The sequence below is a fragment of the Octopus sinensis genome, linkage group LG23 (assembly GCF_006345805.1).
Source record: "Octopus sinensis linkage group LG23, ASM634580v1, whole genome shotgun sequence".
In the NCBI taxonomy this organism is placed as follows: domain Eukaryota; kingdom Metazoa; phylum Mollusca; class Cephalopoda; order Octopoda; family Octopodidae; genus Octopus; species Octopus sinensis.
The window spans coordinates 32,841,366-32,859,169 of record NC_043019.1 but is presented as its reverse complement, the minus strand read 5'-3'; the positions used below and the strand labels follow the sequence as shown (position 1 = coordinate 32,859,169).

At 42.6% G+C, this 17,804-nt stretch overlaps 1 protein-coding gene across 4 annotated transcripts in view; it reads right to left on the bottom strand.

The window, feature by feature from the left end:
• Nucleotides 1-362: 362 nt before the first annotated feature.
• LOC115223485 (protein EFR3 homolog A) overlaps nt 363-17,804 on the bottom strand; it is a 145,309-nt gene continuing 127,867 nt past the window's right edge. For all 4 annotated transcript variants that reach the window (XM_036512595.1, XM_036512596.1, XM_036512592.1 and 1 more), the window contains 6 exons: nt 13,845-13,975; nt 10,275-10,366; nt 6,068-6,110; nt 2,600-2,709; nt 1,580-1,843; nt 363-1,545 (listed from right to left, as the gene is read on the bottom strand). In XM_036512595.1, the coding sequence (XP_036368488.1) occupies nt 1,697-1,843; nt 2,600-2,709; nt 6,068-6,110; nt 10,275-10,366; nt 13,845-13,975 (523 nt within the window). In that variant the 3' untranslated portion in view covers nt 363-1,545; nt 1,580-1,696. The remainder of the gene's footprint in view (nt 1,546-1,579; nt 1,844-2,599; nt 2,710-6,067; nt 6,111-10,274; nt 10,367-13,844; nt 13,976-17,804) is intronic.

Genomic DNA, 17,804 nt, shown 5'->3' with positions numbered 1-17,804 from the left:
AGGCCAACTAGTGATTATTATAATTAATAACAAAAAGGCAGGGAACTGGCTTAGTGACACTTATCTGGCTTTATGTACATATTCATCTGAGGTTGACTTTACCATTCATCCATTAAGACTGTTTAAATATATTTCTTTACTACCCACAAGGGGCTAAACACAGAGGGGACAAACAAGGACAGACAAACGGATTAAGTCGATTACATCGACCCCAGTGCGTAACTGGTACTTAATTTATCGACCTCGAAAGGATGAAAGGCAAAGTCGACCTCAGCAGAATTTGAACCCAGAACGTAACGGCAGACGAAATACGGCTACACATTTCGCCCGACGTGCTAACGCTTCTGCCAGCTCGACTAAGATTGTTTAAATAGATAGATAAAATAAAATAAAATAAAATAAATAAATAATCCTTTCTATTAAGAGCACAAAGACCTGGAATTTGGCAGGAAGGGGCTAGTCTGTTACATCAACCCCAGTGTTTCACTGGTACTTAATTTATTGACCCCAAAAGGATGAAAGGCAAAGTTGAGCTCGGCGGATTTTGAACTCAGAACGTAACAGCAGACAAAATGCCACTAAGCATTTTGCCCAGCACGCTAATGATTCTGCCAGCTCGTCACCATAATAATAATAATAATAATAATAATAATAATAATAATTGTTTTTGATTTCGGAATAAGGGCAGCAATTTTGAAAGGCTGGGGGATGCAGTCAAATTGACCAAGACAGAATTTGAACTCAGAAACTAAATACCACATTCTTGCCTGACAATCTCAGCAAAAAAAAAAGAGTTCACGCCATGACCATCTCAACTTTCTTCAGATATGCTGTATCCACGGCTCTCTGTGTGTGAGCAATGTATGTGGTTGATACTGTGCATTGTGATCTGTTTATGTAATATACAGTTTATATTATATCCAATGCAGTCTTAAGGCCCAGAGAACTCACAGGTATAAGGGACCAGTTCTGAGCTCTGTATGCTGTAGTTGCAGTTAAATATATTGAATTGGACCCTGTACATTAATTTATCAGGGGCCTAATAACACTACTTAGATGGTTCCTAAGTGTAGGATGTAGTGCGTTATACACACATAGTTGTACTGTATAATGTTTGGTTGCTCTGAAGCATGTGCAGAGTGTGGTATGGCTCTAATAATAATCTTGTGTATGACGGCTGCTTTTATGTAAATGTATGATGTGTGGTATACATATACATATGTACATTCTGCCCCCATTTCCCTAAGCTCCCTTCCGATATGTGATCCCTAAGGATGTTTGATGATAGGTAATGAGAGAAAGAGAGACAGGAAGGGGAGGACTATCTCTATTTATCTTTGGTAAATGTAAAGATAATACCATGAAGAAAAAAAACACACGCACACACACGCACATACACACATACACTTCAACCATGAGCATACGTATACAGATTCACACAGCTTGAATACTCATTGATAGGCATGCATAAACTTAATAGATTCACATATATAGATATTCACAGGTGGCTTCTCACACATGCACTACCATGCATACACACACACACACACACACACACACATACACACACACACACAGAGATCAATAAAAACAAAGAGGGACACGTGTTCACCAACTCCTAGCCCCCACACCACTCCCCACCAAATCACTGGGTCATTGTTTGGAGGAAACAATGAAAAGGAGACACCAGAGCAGATCAATAGACGTAGAGGTCTGGAATCTGCATAGAGAAGACAGCAACTGCAGCATCGGGAGAACTGAGGTTGGTGGTGGATGATGGACTTTCAGGTGGATTAGACACAAGATCCAGGATTTCATTAAGCTTATTGTGGAACTGGTTGGACTGCAAAAGAGGGAAAGAATGAAAAAAAAAAAAAAAAAGAGAGAGAGAGTGTGTGAGTTAAGTGAAGGTAGACATGAGTGAGTAAAGTCGAGACAGATATGGAAAAAGTGAGGGTGAGTGAAGTAAGAGTAGTTTGAAAAGAAATTGAGAGTAAATAAAAAGTAGATAAGCAGAGGACTGGGCAGTGTACTGCATCCCTGAAGAAAACACACCAATTTCACATTGCTCTATGAGTTCCAGCAATAATTGGGGAGTTAACCCTGTGATAGACTGGCTTCCCATCCAGGGTGAGTGTAGTAATCCCAATCATGTATAATGCCATGGAAACCAAGTTAAGCCTTAGCCTTATGAGTCTTAAGGGTCATGAGAAAAGTGAGGGTTATGTAGCAGTATAGCAAGAGGGAGTGAGGAGGGGTAGTCACCTCACTACTTTAGGAGCAGGTGTGAATAGGGGTAAAGCTTCCTCTGACCAATAATTCTTTCTGCTAGAAACAGCAGCCAGATCTTCCTCACACTTCACGTTGCTACTTTAATATTATTGTTGACACTAATGTTGTTTGTCCAGGCATGATGATATCAGCGATGATGATGATGATGATGAAAATATCTATATTGATGATAATTCATTACAATGATGATAAAGATATTAAAAATGACAAATGTAATTACAAAATTAAGAATGGTAACAAGGCTAAAGGTGATGACTACAAGAGAGGGAAGGAAGATACTGATGAGGGAAAAAGGTGGTAAACTTACCTTGGCTTCAGACCTGGCCATTATTTCCTCAAATGGTGCGTCTCTGAAACTTGCAAAGATTTGCAGCCTTTTCTTTTCTTCTTCGTCTTTATTCACTGTTTCTTCTTCATCTAATAAAAATAAAATGAAAAAAAAAAAATCAATGAAAAAAAACTCATTCGAGTTGTCAAAATGGTTGTTTTACTAAATTCTTAATTATTTTCAATATTAACTGAAACAAAGGCAGTGGTTTTCATAATTTTTTTTTTTTTTTCAACAAGAAATATGGTAAGAAAAGGCAAAAAAAATCTAGATAATTCAGTTAAAACCTCCCCACAAAATTTCAAGTTAATTTACATTCCAAACGCTAGCTTAATAATGACAAAATTATATTTATAGATACTTCCTTATTTTCAAAATTTACTGATACAAAGACAGCCTATTTCTGCAGAAATATGGTATCAAAAGGGTTAAAGTGACCTAAATTAAAATCTTCAGTTGAAGTTTCATGTTAACTTATGCTCCATACACCAGCTTAACCCGTTCGATACCAACCCAGCTGAAACTTGCTCTGGTTCTGAGTACAACTATGTTGTTTTCAAAAGTTTTGACTTAAAATCTTCCACCAAACCTTAGTCACAATTTATGTTCCTAACACTAGATTAATGATAACTAAGTTATTTTACTAAATTCTTTGTCATATTGAAAATTAATTGAAAGAAACACAGAGCATATCAACAGAAATATGGTAACAAAAGGCTTTAAAATATATAATAGAGAAACAATTCTTAACCCTTTTGATACCAACCCAGCTGAAACTTGCTCTGGTTCTGAGTACAAATATCTTGTTTTCAAAAGTTTTGAATTAAAATCTTCCACCAAACCTTAGTCACAATTTATGTTCCTAACACTAGCTAAATGATAATTAAGTTATTTTACTAAATCCTTTGTTATATTGAAAATTAATTGAAAGAAACACAGAGCATCTCAACAGAAATATGGTAACAAAAGGGTTAGAGATGAAGTAATATCAATGTTGTATAGGTTTAATGGGACACTAGTTCATAATGAAATTTCTTTACAGTCACTTGACTGCTAAAAATAGTAGCCAAATTTTTTGTAAACATTCTTGGCAATCACTAACGCTCTACTAGGGAACTATTTAACTCTTTCGATACCAACCCGGCTGGCTCTGTGGTACAAATGTCTTGTTTTCAAAAGTTCTGAATTAAAATCTTCCACCAAACCTTAGTTACAATTTATGTTCCTAACACTAACTGAATGATAACTAAGTCATTTTACTAAATTCTTTGTTATATTTAAAGTAATTGAAAGAAACACATCTCAAAATAAATAGAGGCGCAGGAGTGGCTGTGTGGTAAGTAGCTTGCTAACCAACCACATGGTTCCGGGTTCAGTCCCACTGCATGGCATCTTGGGCAAGTGTCTTCTGCTATAGCCCCGGGCCGACCAATGCCTTGTGAGTGGATTTGGTAGACGGAAACTGAAAGAAGCCTGTCGTATATATGTATATATATGTATATGTGTGTGTTTGTCCCCCTAGCATTGCTTGACAACCGATGCTGGTGTGTTTACGTCCCCGTCACTTAGCGGTTCGGCAAAAGAGACCGATAGAATAAGTACTGGGCTTACAATGAATAAGTCCCGGGGTCGATTTGCTCGACCAAAGGCGGTGCTCCAGCATGGCCGCAGTCAAATGACTGAAACAAGTAAAAGAGTAAAGGCAGTGTTTTTTTGTTTTTCAACAGAAATATGGTAAGAAAAGGGTTAAAACTGCTTGGTGATAGTCATCTGTCTTAATATATCTTCTAATAAAACCAAAATGAAAGACCTAAATGTAGATTAGTCATTTAGCATTCGGATTACCCTGTCAAATGTTTATCATTATCATTTAATATCTGCTTTCCATGGGTTAGATAATTTGACCAGAGTTGGTAACCTGGAGAGCTGCACCAGGTTCCATTCGTTTCCTTTGGTTTGGTTTCTACAACTGGATGCCCTTCCAAACACCAACCACTTTTCGTGTCACCAGCTCAGGTACATTTCATGTGTCACTGGCACGTGTTTGTTTATTCACATTGTTTTAAATTACCAGAGCGGCTAACTGGCTTCCGTGCCCGTGGCATGTAGGAGGCACCATTCGAGCGGGATCGTTACCAGCATCGCCTTACTAGTGCCTGTGCCATTGGCATGTGTAAAAAAAAAAGAGAAATTCGAGCAAAGTCGTTGCCAGTACCACCTGACTGGCCCCCGTGCTGTTGGCACGTTAAATCACCCACTACACTCTCGAAGTGGTTGGCGTTAGGAAGGGCATCCAGCTGTAGAAACTCTGCCAGATCAAGACTGGAGCCTGGTGCAGCCATCTGGTTCGCCAGCCCACAGTCAAACCGTCCAACCCATGCTAGCATGGAAAGCGGACATTAAACGATGATGATGATGATGATGCATTATCTCATAACTTTGAGAATTCGATGATGTGATTGTTTATTTAACAAAAAAAAAACAGTATAGGCGCAGGAGTGGCTGTGTGGTAAGTAGCTTGCTAACCAACCACACGGTTGCGGGTTCAGTCCCACTGCGTGGCATCTTGGGCAAGTGTCTTCTGCTATAGCCCCGGGCCGACCAATGCCTTGTGAGTGGATTTGGTAGACGGAAACTGAAAGAAGCCTGTCATATATATGTATATATATATATGTTTGTATGTGTGTGTTTGTGTGTCTGTGTTTGTCCCCCTAGCATTGCTTGACAACCGATGCTGGTGTGTTTACGTCCCCGTCACTTAGCGGTTCGGCAAAAAGAGACGATAGAATAAGTACTAAAAGGTGGTGCTCCAGCATGGCCGCAGTCAAATGACTGAAACGAGTAAAAGAGTAAAGAGAGTATAAGGAAGGTGTGCAAGACTGGATCTGGGTAGTTTGAACATAAAACAGGAAAAATATGTGGATCAAGTGTGGCGTGTTTGATTGCTAATTGGAACATTGCTAATTGGAACATTGCTAATTGGAACATTGCTAATTGGAACATTGCTAATTGGAACATCCTGGTAATTCCATTCTACTTTTGTGAATAAAACAACTAATCCAGGACATACAATCCACAGCAATATTTTCTTTGCATAAGGCAGCAAGTTGGTAGATTCATTGGGCAAAATGCTTAAATGGCATTTCGTCTGTCTTTATGTTCTGAGTTGAAATTCCACCGAGGTCAACTTGGCCTCTCCTCTTTCCAAGGTCAGTAAAATAAGCACCAGCTGAGTGCTGGGGGGTGGGTCAATGTAATCAACTTAGTTGCGTCCTGCAAAATTCGAAAACAACATTTACTATGCTTTTATGAGTTGCATATAACAACCACAAGATAACAATGTACTAAAGGCGGTGCTCCAGCATGGCCACAGTCACATGACTGAAACAAGTAAAAGAGTAAAGAGTAAAGAGTAAAAGAGAGCCAATATCAAACAAAGGAACTTACTGAGCATTTTCTTGAGTGCATCGAACGTGACATCATCAACTTTCTGGAAACAGAAACAAATACACTTAGTTATAGATAAACAATCGTATATTTAGCTACGACATATGGAGGTGTGATACACCGCAGCATATCACACAACATGACAATGCATTGCTTGATATCACATAACAGTATGCCAAGCATTACACCAAACCACACGAAATTTTCATCATACCATACTTCCTACCAAAATTTCATCATACAATATGTAAACCCACACATGGATTAAGTCGATTATATCGACCCCAGTGCGCAACTGGTACTTAATTAATCGACCCCCGAAAGGATGAAAGGCAAAGTCGACCTCGGCGGAATTTGAACTCAGAACATAACGGCAGACGAAATATGGCTACGCATTTCGCCCTGCATGCTAACGTTTCTGCCAGCCCGCCACCTTCTGCCAGCTCGCATACCATAACCTAATGTACTACAACACACAGTATACCACTCAAAGTACATTGTTGTATACTACACGACACTAGTATACCATGCCATATTCATTCTGCAGTGTACTATAATGCACCACTCATGCTGCAGTGTACTAGAACACACTGCTCTCACCGCAGTGTACATCACACCACTCACACTGCAGTGTACTATACCACATACAGCATAAGAGCCAATAAATGCACCTCTACACTGCTGCTGAACCAGATAGATATAGCAACTAAATCTCTCTCAAATAACACCTCAACCATCTTAACAAGAACGCCAGAAGACTTGACTTTAAGACCCATTGTAGCTGGGCCAGCCTGTGAAACCCACACCTAAGCAATTTTCTAGACATCCTACTGAAACCCTTGCTGAAATACATCAAAAGTTTCATTAGTGGCTGTGTGGTAAGGAGCTTGCTTACCAACCACATGGTTCCGGGTTCAATCCCACTGCGTGGCACCTTGGGCAAGTGTCTTCTACTATAGCCTCGGGCCAACCAAAGCCTTGTGAGTGGATTTGGTAGACGGAAACTGAAGAAGCCCGTCGTATATATGCGTGTGTGTGGTTGTGTTTGTCCCCCTAGCATTGCTTGACAACCAATGCTGGTGTGTTAATGTCCCCGTTACTTAGCGGTTCAGCAAAAGAGACCGATAGAATAAGTACTGGGCTTACAAAAGAATAAGTCCCGGGGTCGAGTTGCTCGATTAAAGGCGGTGCTCCAGCATGGCCGCAGTCAGATGACTGAAACAAGTAAAAGAGTAAAAGAGAGATGATTTAGACATGCTAGAACACCTACTAAAAACAATTAATGAAGAGGCAATATTGGTTACCTTTGATGTTATTAATCTTTACACCAACATCCCCCATGACTATGGAATAAAAGCAATTAAATTCTGGTTGGAAAAGTACCCCAAAGTCCTCCCGGAATGCATAAACTAGATCTTTATTATTGAATCCTTAAAATTTATACTTCAGAACAATTATTTCCTATTTGATGACACATACTATCGTCAGAAATGCGGAATTGCGATGGGAACAAAAGCAGCTCCGGTTCTTGCGAACCTAATAATGGGTTATTTTGAATTCACCTTATATGAAGTATCACTTCAGAAATATGGTTACCCATTTTACCTCTACATAAGAGAAAATTGGCTGCTTTATCATTTGGAAGGAGAACATCGACAAACTTTTGGACTTCAAATCAACAGTAAATGATATAAATAGTAACAGTCAATTCATAATGGAATATAACAAAGAACAACTCCCATTTTTAGACATCATGATAAAAAAAGTTAACAATGAAATCATAACTGACATTTATTACAAGCCAACTGATTCAAAATAATATCTTCCCTTTAACTCATGCCACCCGAAACACATCAAAATAAACATCCCTTTCAATTTAGCAAAAAGGATTTGCACAATAGTGTCTGATAGAACAACTCGGGACCTTTGTCTTCAAGACCTCAAAACAACGCTTATTGAAAGACAATATCCACCCTCACTTATCGACAAGGGAATTAAACGTGCCAAACAATTAAACACAAAAACACTAAGAACAACAAAATATAACACCACACCTCAACTCAAAACATTATTATTTATATCAATGCACAACCCCAGACACAGTGATGCATTCAACACTATTGCGCAAACTCTTCCTTTACTAGCTAGAGATTAAAAAATGAACGACATCCTGAAAACACACAAACTCATCACGTGCAAAAAATACAAGACAAATCGCTAAAGAGACTACTAACAAATGCGAAGCTTTACAAAACAACCACGAAACCAACAGTTGAAAAATGTGGACGCCCAAACTGCTTGACGGCTTGGATTTCCTTTTCAAAGGACAGAGGTTCAGAATTAAAACTAGTTTCAATTGTGCCTCTGAAAACCTAATTTATGTAATAACCTGCTCAGGTTGCAGACACCACTAAACTCGACAAACAAGTATGACCATGACAAATTCCTCTCAGTGAACATAGAAAAATATGCCGATAACAAACAAAAGTTCACAGTCTTCCCTTTCTACCAGTGCAAAGACACAATCTCTCAACGAGAACATTTAAATAAAGAAACTTTTTTCATTGAAAAATACAAAACATGTCTTAATATGCACATATAACCAAATTTTATCTTTTTACATATTTCAATTCACGATTACAACACTGTACATAAATCCCCTCACTAAACAAGGTTTTTGAAATTTGTCTCAGTCCGTACACATATATATTCCCCTCCCATTACAGAAATAAATAACAATAAATAACAATAATAACGACAACCAATTACCTCTCTTTATTCAACTACTTGTGAAGTCATTCACTCGTGAATTACATCACACACAACATGGACAAAATTTCTTCTTAAGAAAAAATATATATTCAAATAAGTAAAACATAATATCATGAATAGCGATAGCGAAACCAATCGATATATTAAAAATTATATTAAAACTATTTAAGTGTGTGTATTTTCCTTTTTTAATATAATATATATATATATATATATATGCATATATTTGTGTGTGTGTGTCTTTGTTTGTCCCCCACCACTGCTTCACAGTCAATGTTGGTGGGTTTATGTCCCTGTAACTTAGCAGTTTGGCAAAAGAGGTCTATAGAATAAGTACTAGTCTTACAAAGAATAAGTCCTGGGGTCGATTTGTTCAACTAAAAGACCCTCTTTAGGGTAGTGCTCCAGCATGTTCGCAGTGAAATGACTGAAATAAGAAACAGAATAACGGAAGGACTCTATATGATGAACTACAGAGCCATTAAGTGGTTGCTCGGTAACCAAATCTACATCAAATGCCAACCAACAGGAAAAGCAAGAACATGATTGCCATAGAGCGAACACCTTTGATCAGAGGCCAGCTTGACCTGAGCTGACTTCCGGTTAAAAATAATTTATAATAGGTGACTGCAGGTTGTTGAATCTTTAACTGGTTGTTCAGTCACAGGCCCGTGATGATCCAGTAAACCTTCCATCGAAGAAGTTCTAGTCCTGTACTTGCTTTGTTTATTTCAGGACTACATGAAGCAGTGTAGTCTTAGAGCATAATATTAAAAAAAAAGACAGGGTATAGGCGTAGGAGTGGCTGTGTGGTAAGTTGCTTGCTTACGAGCCACATGGTTCCGGGTTCAGTCCCACTGCGTGGCACCTTGGGCAAGTGCCTTCTACTATAGCCTTGGGCAACCAAAGCCTTGAGTGGATTTGGTAGACAGAAACTGAAAGAAGCCCATCGCATATGTATGTGTGTGTGTGTGTGTGTGTGTGTGTGTGTGTGTGTGTGTGTGTGTGTGTGTGTGTGTGTGTGTGTGTGTGTGTGTGTATGTGTGTGTGTGTGTATGTGTGTATGTGTGTATGTGTGTATGTATGTATGTATGTATGTATGTATGTATGTATATGTTTGCGTGTCTGTGTTTGTCCCCCCCAACATCGCTTGATAACTGATGCTGATGTGTTTACGTCCCCGTCACTTAGCGGTTCGGCAAAAGAGACCGATAGAATAAGTACTGGGCTTACAATGAATAAGTCCTACAGTCGAGTTGCTCGACTAAAGGCGGTGCTCCAGCATGGCCGCAGTCAAATGACTGAAACAAGTAAAAGAGAGAAAGAAAAAGAAAGAGGTAGGGTTTGAGGAGAGATTTGACTGCTATTTCTAGCAGGTCGAATGACTATGTAGAGGCTCCCACATTATTTTTTTTTTTGCTTCTACCAAACTTACCTTTGGTACTGTAGGTGATCCATTAGTGCTATCAAAATCCAGGTTCACCGAATGGATATCGCTTGTGCTGTGTGTCATATCACTGGTGTCACCTGAAAAATGAATACCACAATTGCATGATATGTACATCAATCTAAGCATTATAGTCAGGAACTAGTTTTTGACTGATTTAAATAGTGATTGCTACATAGTTCTCTCTGTAAGCAGATGGGTGGGAGAAGCTTGTCCTCTGAAGAGTGGCCAACCAGCCATGAAACATGTCAGAGCAATCTTTTTTTTTTCATATGAAGAGAATGAAAGAATGGTGAGCTGGCAGAATTGTTAGCATGCTGGGCAAAATGCTTAGCGGCATTTCATTCAGCTTTATGTTCTGAGTTCAAATTCTGCCAAGTTACCTTTGCTGTCACCAGCCCTCATCTGTTTGCAAGTACTTGCTACTTGTGCTTGTGGCGATATTCACCCTGGGCGTTCTGAGTCGGCTTCTTCTACCACCCTCGAGGCATTCGAACCATGGCAGCTCCTGCGCCAGTTCACTGGAGATAGCGAGCCAGTCACGGTTCCATCGGCGCAGGCTGACCACCTGTGGACCCGTGAGCTTGGAGAGGTCCTCCTTGATTGTCGTAACCCAGGTCTTCAGCTGCCCGCCCGCGCGTTTCCGCCAGTTGGGAAGTGGAGTGGGGAGAAGGACATCACAGCTCAGTTCACCCACCGGACACCTACATACATGGCCAAACCACCGCAAGCGCCATTGCAGAAGGACAGATGGAAGGGAGGATGTTCAAGCGGCAGCAGCCGCGGTTGGTCTCCGAATCAATACCGCCAAGTCAAAGGTGATGAGGTCATTGGTTCCAACTGACATCTGGCAGCCAATATCTCTCGTGGGCGAGGACCTGGAGGATGCTTGCAAGTACTAATGCATAACTGGTATTTATTTCACTGACTTTGAAAGGATGGCAGGCAAACACATTTCTCTTGAAAATTAACTTCAACAAATTTGCTCCAACCCATGCGATCATGGAAAGGTGCAGAAACAAGAATGCAACACCTAAGGAAGTATCTACGACTACAGTGAAATGGAGTTGAAAAAAAATTTCAAATTCATAAACATTATGAATTTATTATGAATCAAGATGTAGGACAAGATACTGCGATAGCCTGGGCTTCAGAGGTCCACAGCTCTTCAATATCCTCCCGAAGGACCTGAGAGACCTGCATAGGGTGGATGCAGATGTCTTTCAAATAAAGCTGGACCTCTTCCTGTCAGGTGTCCCAGATGAACCAACTTCATGGCAGGAGGTGCAGATGAGGGCAGCTGCATCAAACTCTCTCATGCACCAAATGTCAATTGCTAAAAAGCATTCGTGAAGTAAAATCATGTAGCAACACCGAACGGTGGTGCCCCAGCATGGCCGCTAGCACCAGCCACAATATTTGCGTTATATACATATGTATATTTGTAAGTATGTGTATACATGTGTGTGTGTGTGTGTGTGTAAGGTAAGTATATAGGGATAAATTATCTAGGCAGGTACTGTGATAGTTCTGTGGTACATATATTCCAGGTTACAGTTAACCACATCCAGTAGCAATAAATATCAATGATAAGGGCATCCAGCTGTAGAAACACTGCCAGATCAGACTGCTGCACCAGGCTCCAGTCTGATCTGGCAGTGTTTCTATAGCTGGATGCCCTTCCTAACACCAACCACACCGTGAGTGTAGTGGGTGCTTTTTATGTGCCACCAGCACAGGAGGCCGAGGAGGCTGGCAACAGCTACAATCGGTTGGGGCACGTAAAAAGCACCAACTGATCGTGGCTGTTGCCAGCCTCCCCTGGCACCTGTGACGGTGGCACGTAAAAAGCACCCATTACACTCACGGTGTGGTTGGTGTTAGGAAGGGCATCCAGCTGTAGAAACACTGCCAGATCAGACTGGAGCCTGGTGCAGCCTCCTGGCTTCCCAGACCCCGGTCGAAACGTCCAACCCATGCTAGCATGGAAAACGGTTGTTGATGATGATGATGATGATGATTGCTTAGTCTGAGAAATCCTGCAATAATTCTTCTGATGGGTAACTCTGGGTTCGCTTCTCTGGATTAGGAATATTACCAGAAGTGTAAATTTCAAAACATTACAAATAATATAGAGACTAGTACATTGTCTAGTATTTCTTTTAATTTTACAGTTAGTCATACTAATTAAGGTATAATATAATCAAATAATTATGAAGTATGACCAATTACAAAATCAAAAGAAAAATCTGATGACACACCAGTCTCTGTGTTCTTTGTAATTGTTTGAAATATAAATGTATGTATACAGAAATGTATATTTGCATGGATGTGTGTATCTGTGTATATATAGATATATATATGTGTGTGTGTGTGTGTGTGTATGCGTGTGTATGTGTGTGTGTAATTAGAAGTGGGTGCTGAAAAGTTCCTGGCTTTGGGTAAAATGAAATACAAGGGGATCAGTTAATTATGATTTTACTCAACATATTAGCGTTAGGAAGGACAACCAGCTGTAGAAACACTGCCAGATCAGACTGGAGTCTGGTGCAGCCTCCTGGCTTCCCAGACCCCAGTCGAACCGTCCAACTCATCCTAGCATGGAAAGCGGACGTTAAACGATGATGATTCCTCTCTCGGATTCACATACTTAATGCAGCAAGCCTTCAGTTTTGCAGAGCCTCATGAAGGAACTCGGAAGGTTGGGTTTCCAAACAGGCCTTTCGCAACACTCTTAAAGCCAGGAACTTTTCAGTACACCCTCCCGCTTCATGTGTATGTATGTATGCATGCATGCATGTAAACCTAGTCAGGTCACTTTCGAGTGCTACTGGTAACATGTAACCCAGTACAACCTGTTGCATGGTCGGGTCATCGGCGACTAAACCGGCAACCCCACCAAGCTTGCTTGGTGAGGAGGGTGTTTATTGGTCACCCTGCGGGATGAAAAACAAAACCTGTCAAAATGCGGAGGAACTCTTGAGAGTCAACGGCCATCCAATAAATGTCTTAAGGCTGTATCATGCGTGGAGACATAGAAATAATCGGACTGAATACCCGATCGCGCAGTTAAACCATTGGGAGTGAAGGACTCCTAGCCTTTGTTAGGGCATCATTCTAGGAGAAGGTAACTCAGGTAACTGGGATAACTCCGATATAAATCTGCGGCTCAGTGGTTACCGATGATGTTGACTTGTTCTTCTTTTTGGATTATGGCTGCTGTTGCTTAGTGAGTGAGATTGACTCAGAGCACAGCCTTTCCTCACTTTAAAAAAAAATCTTCTTGCACAGGCATTGCACGATAACAACATTGATTAAGCTTCATGCAATGGCCATACTCGATAACGAGGGGGCAGCCACCAAACCTGGTGCAGCTCTCCAGTTTGACAGTTCCAATCAAACCATCTAATCCCGTGCCAGTATGGAAAGCGAGTGTTAAATGATGATGGCGATGATATATGTATATGCATAAAGGAAGGAGAAATAAAAGTTGGATGAGAAAGTGCAGAGCAAATAGGTGGAAAATGAGAGAGAAGGAAAAAAATAGCGTCTACGAACCTATACCAAGAGGTCTCAGACTGAAAGGAACATCCAAACCAGCAGTATCGTGACCATTGTTCTGTAAGCTCTCGGCTATGGCTTTCTGGGAGAACAACCAGTTCTCTCGGAGCGTGAAATCAATCGGGTAACTGTTGAGAAAAAGAGACAGGAATATGATAAGACATACAGAATTCTCTAGAGTAGATAAGTAGCATCAATTTTGAAAGATTTATTACTAGGAAAAAAAATACTATCATTTGTGCTGTGTTTGAAAAGACCTGCCAAGCCAAGTGAAATCGTAGCTGTGTCCAATGCCGTAAGTGAGATCATAGTCTGGCCAATGCCAGTGTTATGTAACTGGCACATGAAAAGCACCAGTGGCACATAGAAAGCACCATACAAGTGAGGTTGTAGTCACGGCTGATGCCAGTGCTGTTTGAATGGCACCCTTGCCAGTGGCACATAAAAAGCACCATACAAGGGAGGTTGTAGTCACGGCTGACGCCAGTGCTGTTTGACTGGCACCCTTGCCAGTGGCACATAAAAAGCACCATACAAGTGAGGTTGTAGTCACGGCTAACGCCAGTGCTGTTTGATTGGCACCCTTGCCAGTGGCACATAAAAACCACCATACAAGTGAGGTTGTAGTCACGGCTGATGCCAGGGCTGTTTGACTGGCACCCTTGCCAGTGGCACATAAAAAGCACCATACAGGTGAGGTTGTAGTTACGGCTGACGCCAGTGCTGTTTGACTGGCACCCTTGCCAGTGGCACATAAAAAGCACCATACAAGTGAGGTTGTAGTCAGGGCTGACGCCAGTGCTGTTTGATTTGCACCCTTGCCAGTGGCACATAAAAACCACCATACAAGTGAGGTTGTAGTCACGGCTGACGCCAGTGCTGTTTGGCTGGCACCCTTGCCAGTGGCACATAAAAAGCACCATACAGGTGAGGTTGTAGTCACGGCTGACACCAGTGCTGTTTGACTGGCACCCTTGCCAGTGGCACATAAAAAGCACCATAAAAGTGAGGTTGTAGTCACGGCTGACGCCAGTGCTGTTTGATTGGCACCCTTGCCAGTGGCACATAAAAACCACCATACAAGTGAGGTTGTAGTCACGGCTGATGCCAGTGCTGTTTGACTGGCACCCTTGCCAGTGGTACATAAAAAGCACCATACAAGTGAGGTTGTAGTCACGGCTGACGCCAGTGCTGTTTGATTGGCACCCTTGCCAGTGGCACATAAAAACCACCATACATGTGAGGTTGTAGTCACGGCTGACGCCAGTGCTGTTTGACTGGCACCCTTGCCAGTGGCACATAAAAACCACCATACAGGTGAGGTTGTAGTCACGGCTGACGCCAGTGCTGTTTGACTGGCACCCTTGCCAGTGGCACATAAAAAGCACCATACAAGTGAGGTTGTAGTCACGGCTGACGCCAGTGCTGTTTCATTGGCACCCTTGCCAGTGGCACATAAAAACCACCATACAAGTGAGGTTGTAGTCACGGCTGATGCCAGGGCTGTTTGACTGGCACCCTTGCCAGTGGCACATAAAAAGCACCATACAGGTGAAGTAGTAGTCACGGCTGATGCCAGTGCTGTTTGATTGGCACCCTTGCCAGTGGTACATGAAAAGCACCATACAAGTGAGGTTGTAGTCACGGCTGACGCCAGTGCTGTTTGGTTGGCACCCTTGCCAGTGGCACATGAAAACCACCATACAAGTGAGGTTGTAGTCACGGCTGACGCCAGTGCTGTTTGATTGGCACCCTTGCCAGAGGTACATAAAAAGCACCATACAGGTGAGGTTGTAGTCACGGCTGATACCAGTTCTGTTTCACTGGCACCCTTGCCAGTGGCACATAAAAAGCACCATACAAGTGAGGTTGTAGTCACGGCTGACGCCAGTGCTGTTTGATTGGCACCCTTGCCAGTGGCACATAAAAACCACCATACAAGTGAGGTTGTAGTCAGGGCTGACGCCAGTGCTGTTTGATTTGCACCCTTGCCAGTGGCACAAAAAAAGCACCATACAAGTGAGGTTGTAGTCACGGCTGACGCCAGTGCTGTTTGATTGGCACCCTTGCCAATGGCACATAAAAAGCACCATACAAGTGAGGTTGTAGTCACGGCTGACGCCAGTGCTGTTTGACTGGCACCCTTGCCAGTGGCACATAAAAAGCACCATACAGGTGAGGTTGTAGTCACGGCTGACGCCAGTGCTGTTTGATTGGCACCCTTGCCAATGGCACATAAAAAGCACCATACAAGTGAGGTTGTAGTCACGGCTGACGCCAGTGCTGTTTGACTGGCACCCTTGCCAGTGGCACATAAAAAGCACCATACAGGTGAGGTTGTAGTCACGGCTGACGCCAGTGCTGTTTGATTGGCACCCTTGCCAGTGGCACATAAAAAGCACCATACAGGTGAGGGTGTAGTCACGGCTGACGCCAGTGCTGTTTGACTGGCACCCTTGCCAGTGGCACATAAAAAGCACCATACAGGTGAGGTTGTAGTCACGGCTGACGCCAGTGCTGTTTGATTGGCACCCTTGCCAGTGGCACATAAAAAGCACCATACAGGTGAGGGTGTAGTCACGGCTGACGCCAGTGCTGTTTGACTGGCACCCTTGCCAGTGGCACATAAAAAGCACCATACAAGTGAGGTTGTAGTCACGGCTGACGCCAGTGCTGTTTGATTGGCACCCTTGCCAGTGGCACATAAAAACCACCATACAAGTGAGGTTGTAGTCACGGCTGATGCCAGGGCTGTTTGACTGGCACCCTTGCCAGTGGCACATAAAAAGCACCATACAAGTGAGGTTGTAGTCACGGCTGACGCCAGTGCTGTTTCATTGGCACCCTTGCCAGTGGCACATAAAAACCACCATACAAGTGAGGTTGTAGTCACGGCTGATGCCAGGGCTGTTTGACTGGCACCCTTGCCAGTGGCACATAAAAAGCACCATACAAGTGAGGTTGTAGTCACGGCTGACGCCAGTGCTGTTTGATTGGCACCCTTGCCAGTGGCACATAAAAACCACCATACAAGTGAGGTTGTAGTCACGGCTGACGCCAGTGCCGTTTGATTGGCACCCTTGCCAGTGCCACATAAAAAGCACCATACAAGTGAGGTTGCTGACGCCAGTGCTGTTTGACTGGCACCCTTGCCAGTGGCACATAAAAAGCACCATACAGGTGAGGTTGTAGTCACAGCTGACGCCAGTGCTGTTTGACTGGCACCCTTGCCAGTGGCACATAAAAAGCACCATACAAGTGAGGTTGTAGTCACGGCTGACGCCAGTGCTGCTTGATTGGCACCCTTGCCAGTGGCACATAAAAACCACCATACAAGTGAGGTTGTAGTCACGGCTGATGCCAGGGCTGTTTGACTGGCACCCTTGCCAGTGGCACATAAAAAGCACCATACAGGTGAGGTTGTAGTCACGGCTGATGCCAGTGCTGTTTGACTGGCAAATAAAAAGCACCATACAAGTGAGGTTGTAGTCACGGCTGACACCAGTGCTGTTTGATTGGCACCCTTGCCAGTGGCACATAAAAACCTCCATAGAAGTGAGGTTGTAGTCACGGCTGACGCCAGTGCTGTTTGGCTGGCACCCTTGCCAGTGGCACATAAAAAGCACCATACAGGTGAGGTTGTAGTCACGGCTGACACCAGTGCTGTTTGACTGGCACCCTTGCCAGTGGCACATAAAAAGCACCATACAAGTGAGGTTGTAGTCACGGCTGACGCCAGTGCTGTTTGATTGGCACCCTTGCCAGTGGCACATAAAAAGCACCATACAAGTGAGGTTGTAGTCACGGCTGACGCCAGTGCTGTTTGATTTGCACCCTTGCCAGTGGCACATAAAAAGCACCAGACAGGTGAGGTTGTAGTCACGGCTGACGCCAGTGTTGTTTGATTGGCACCCTTGTCAGTGGCACATAAAAACCACCATACAAGTGAGGTTGTAG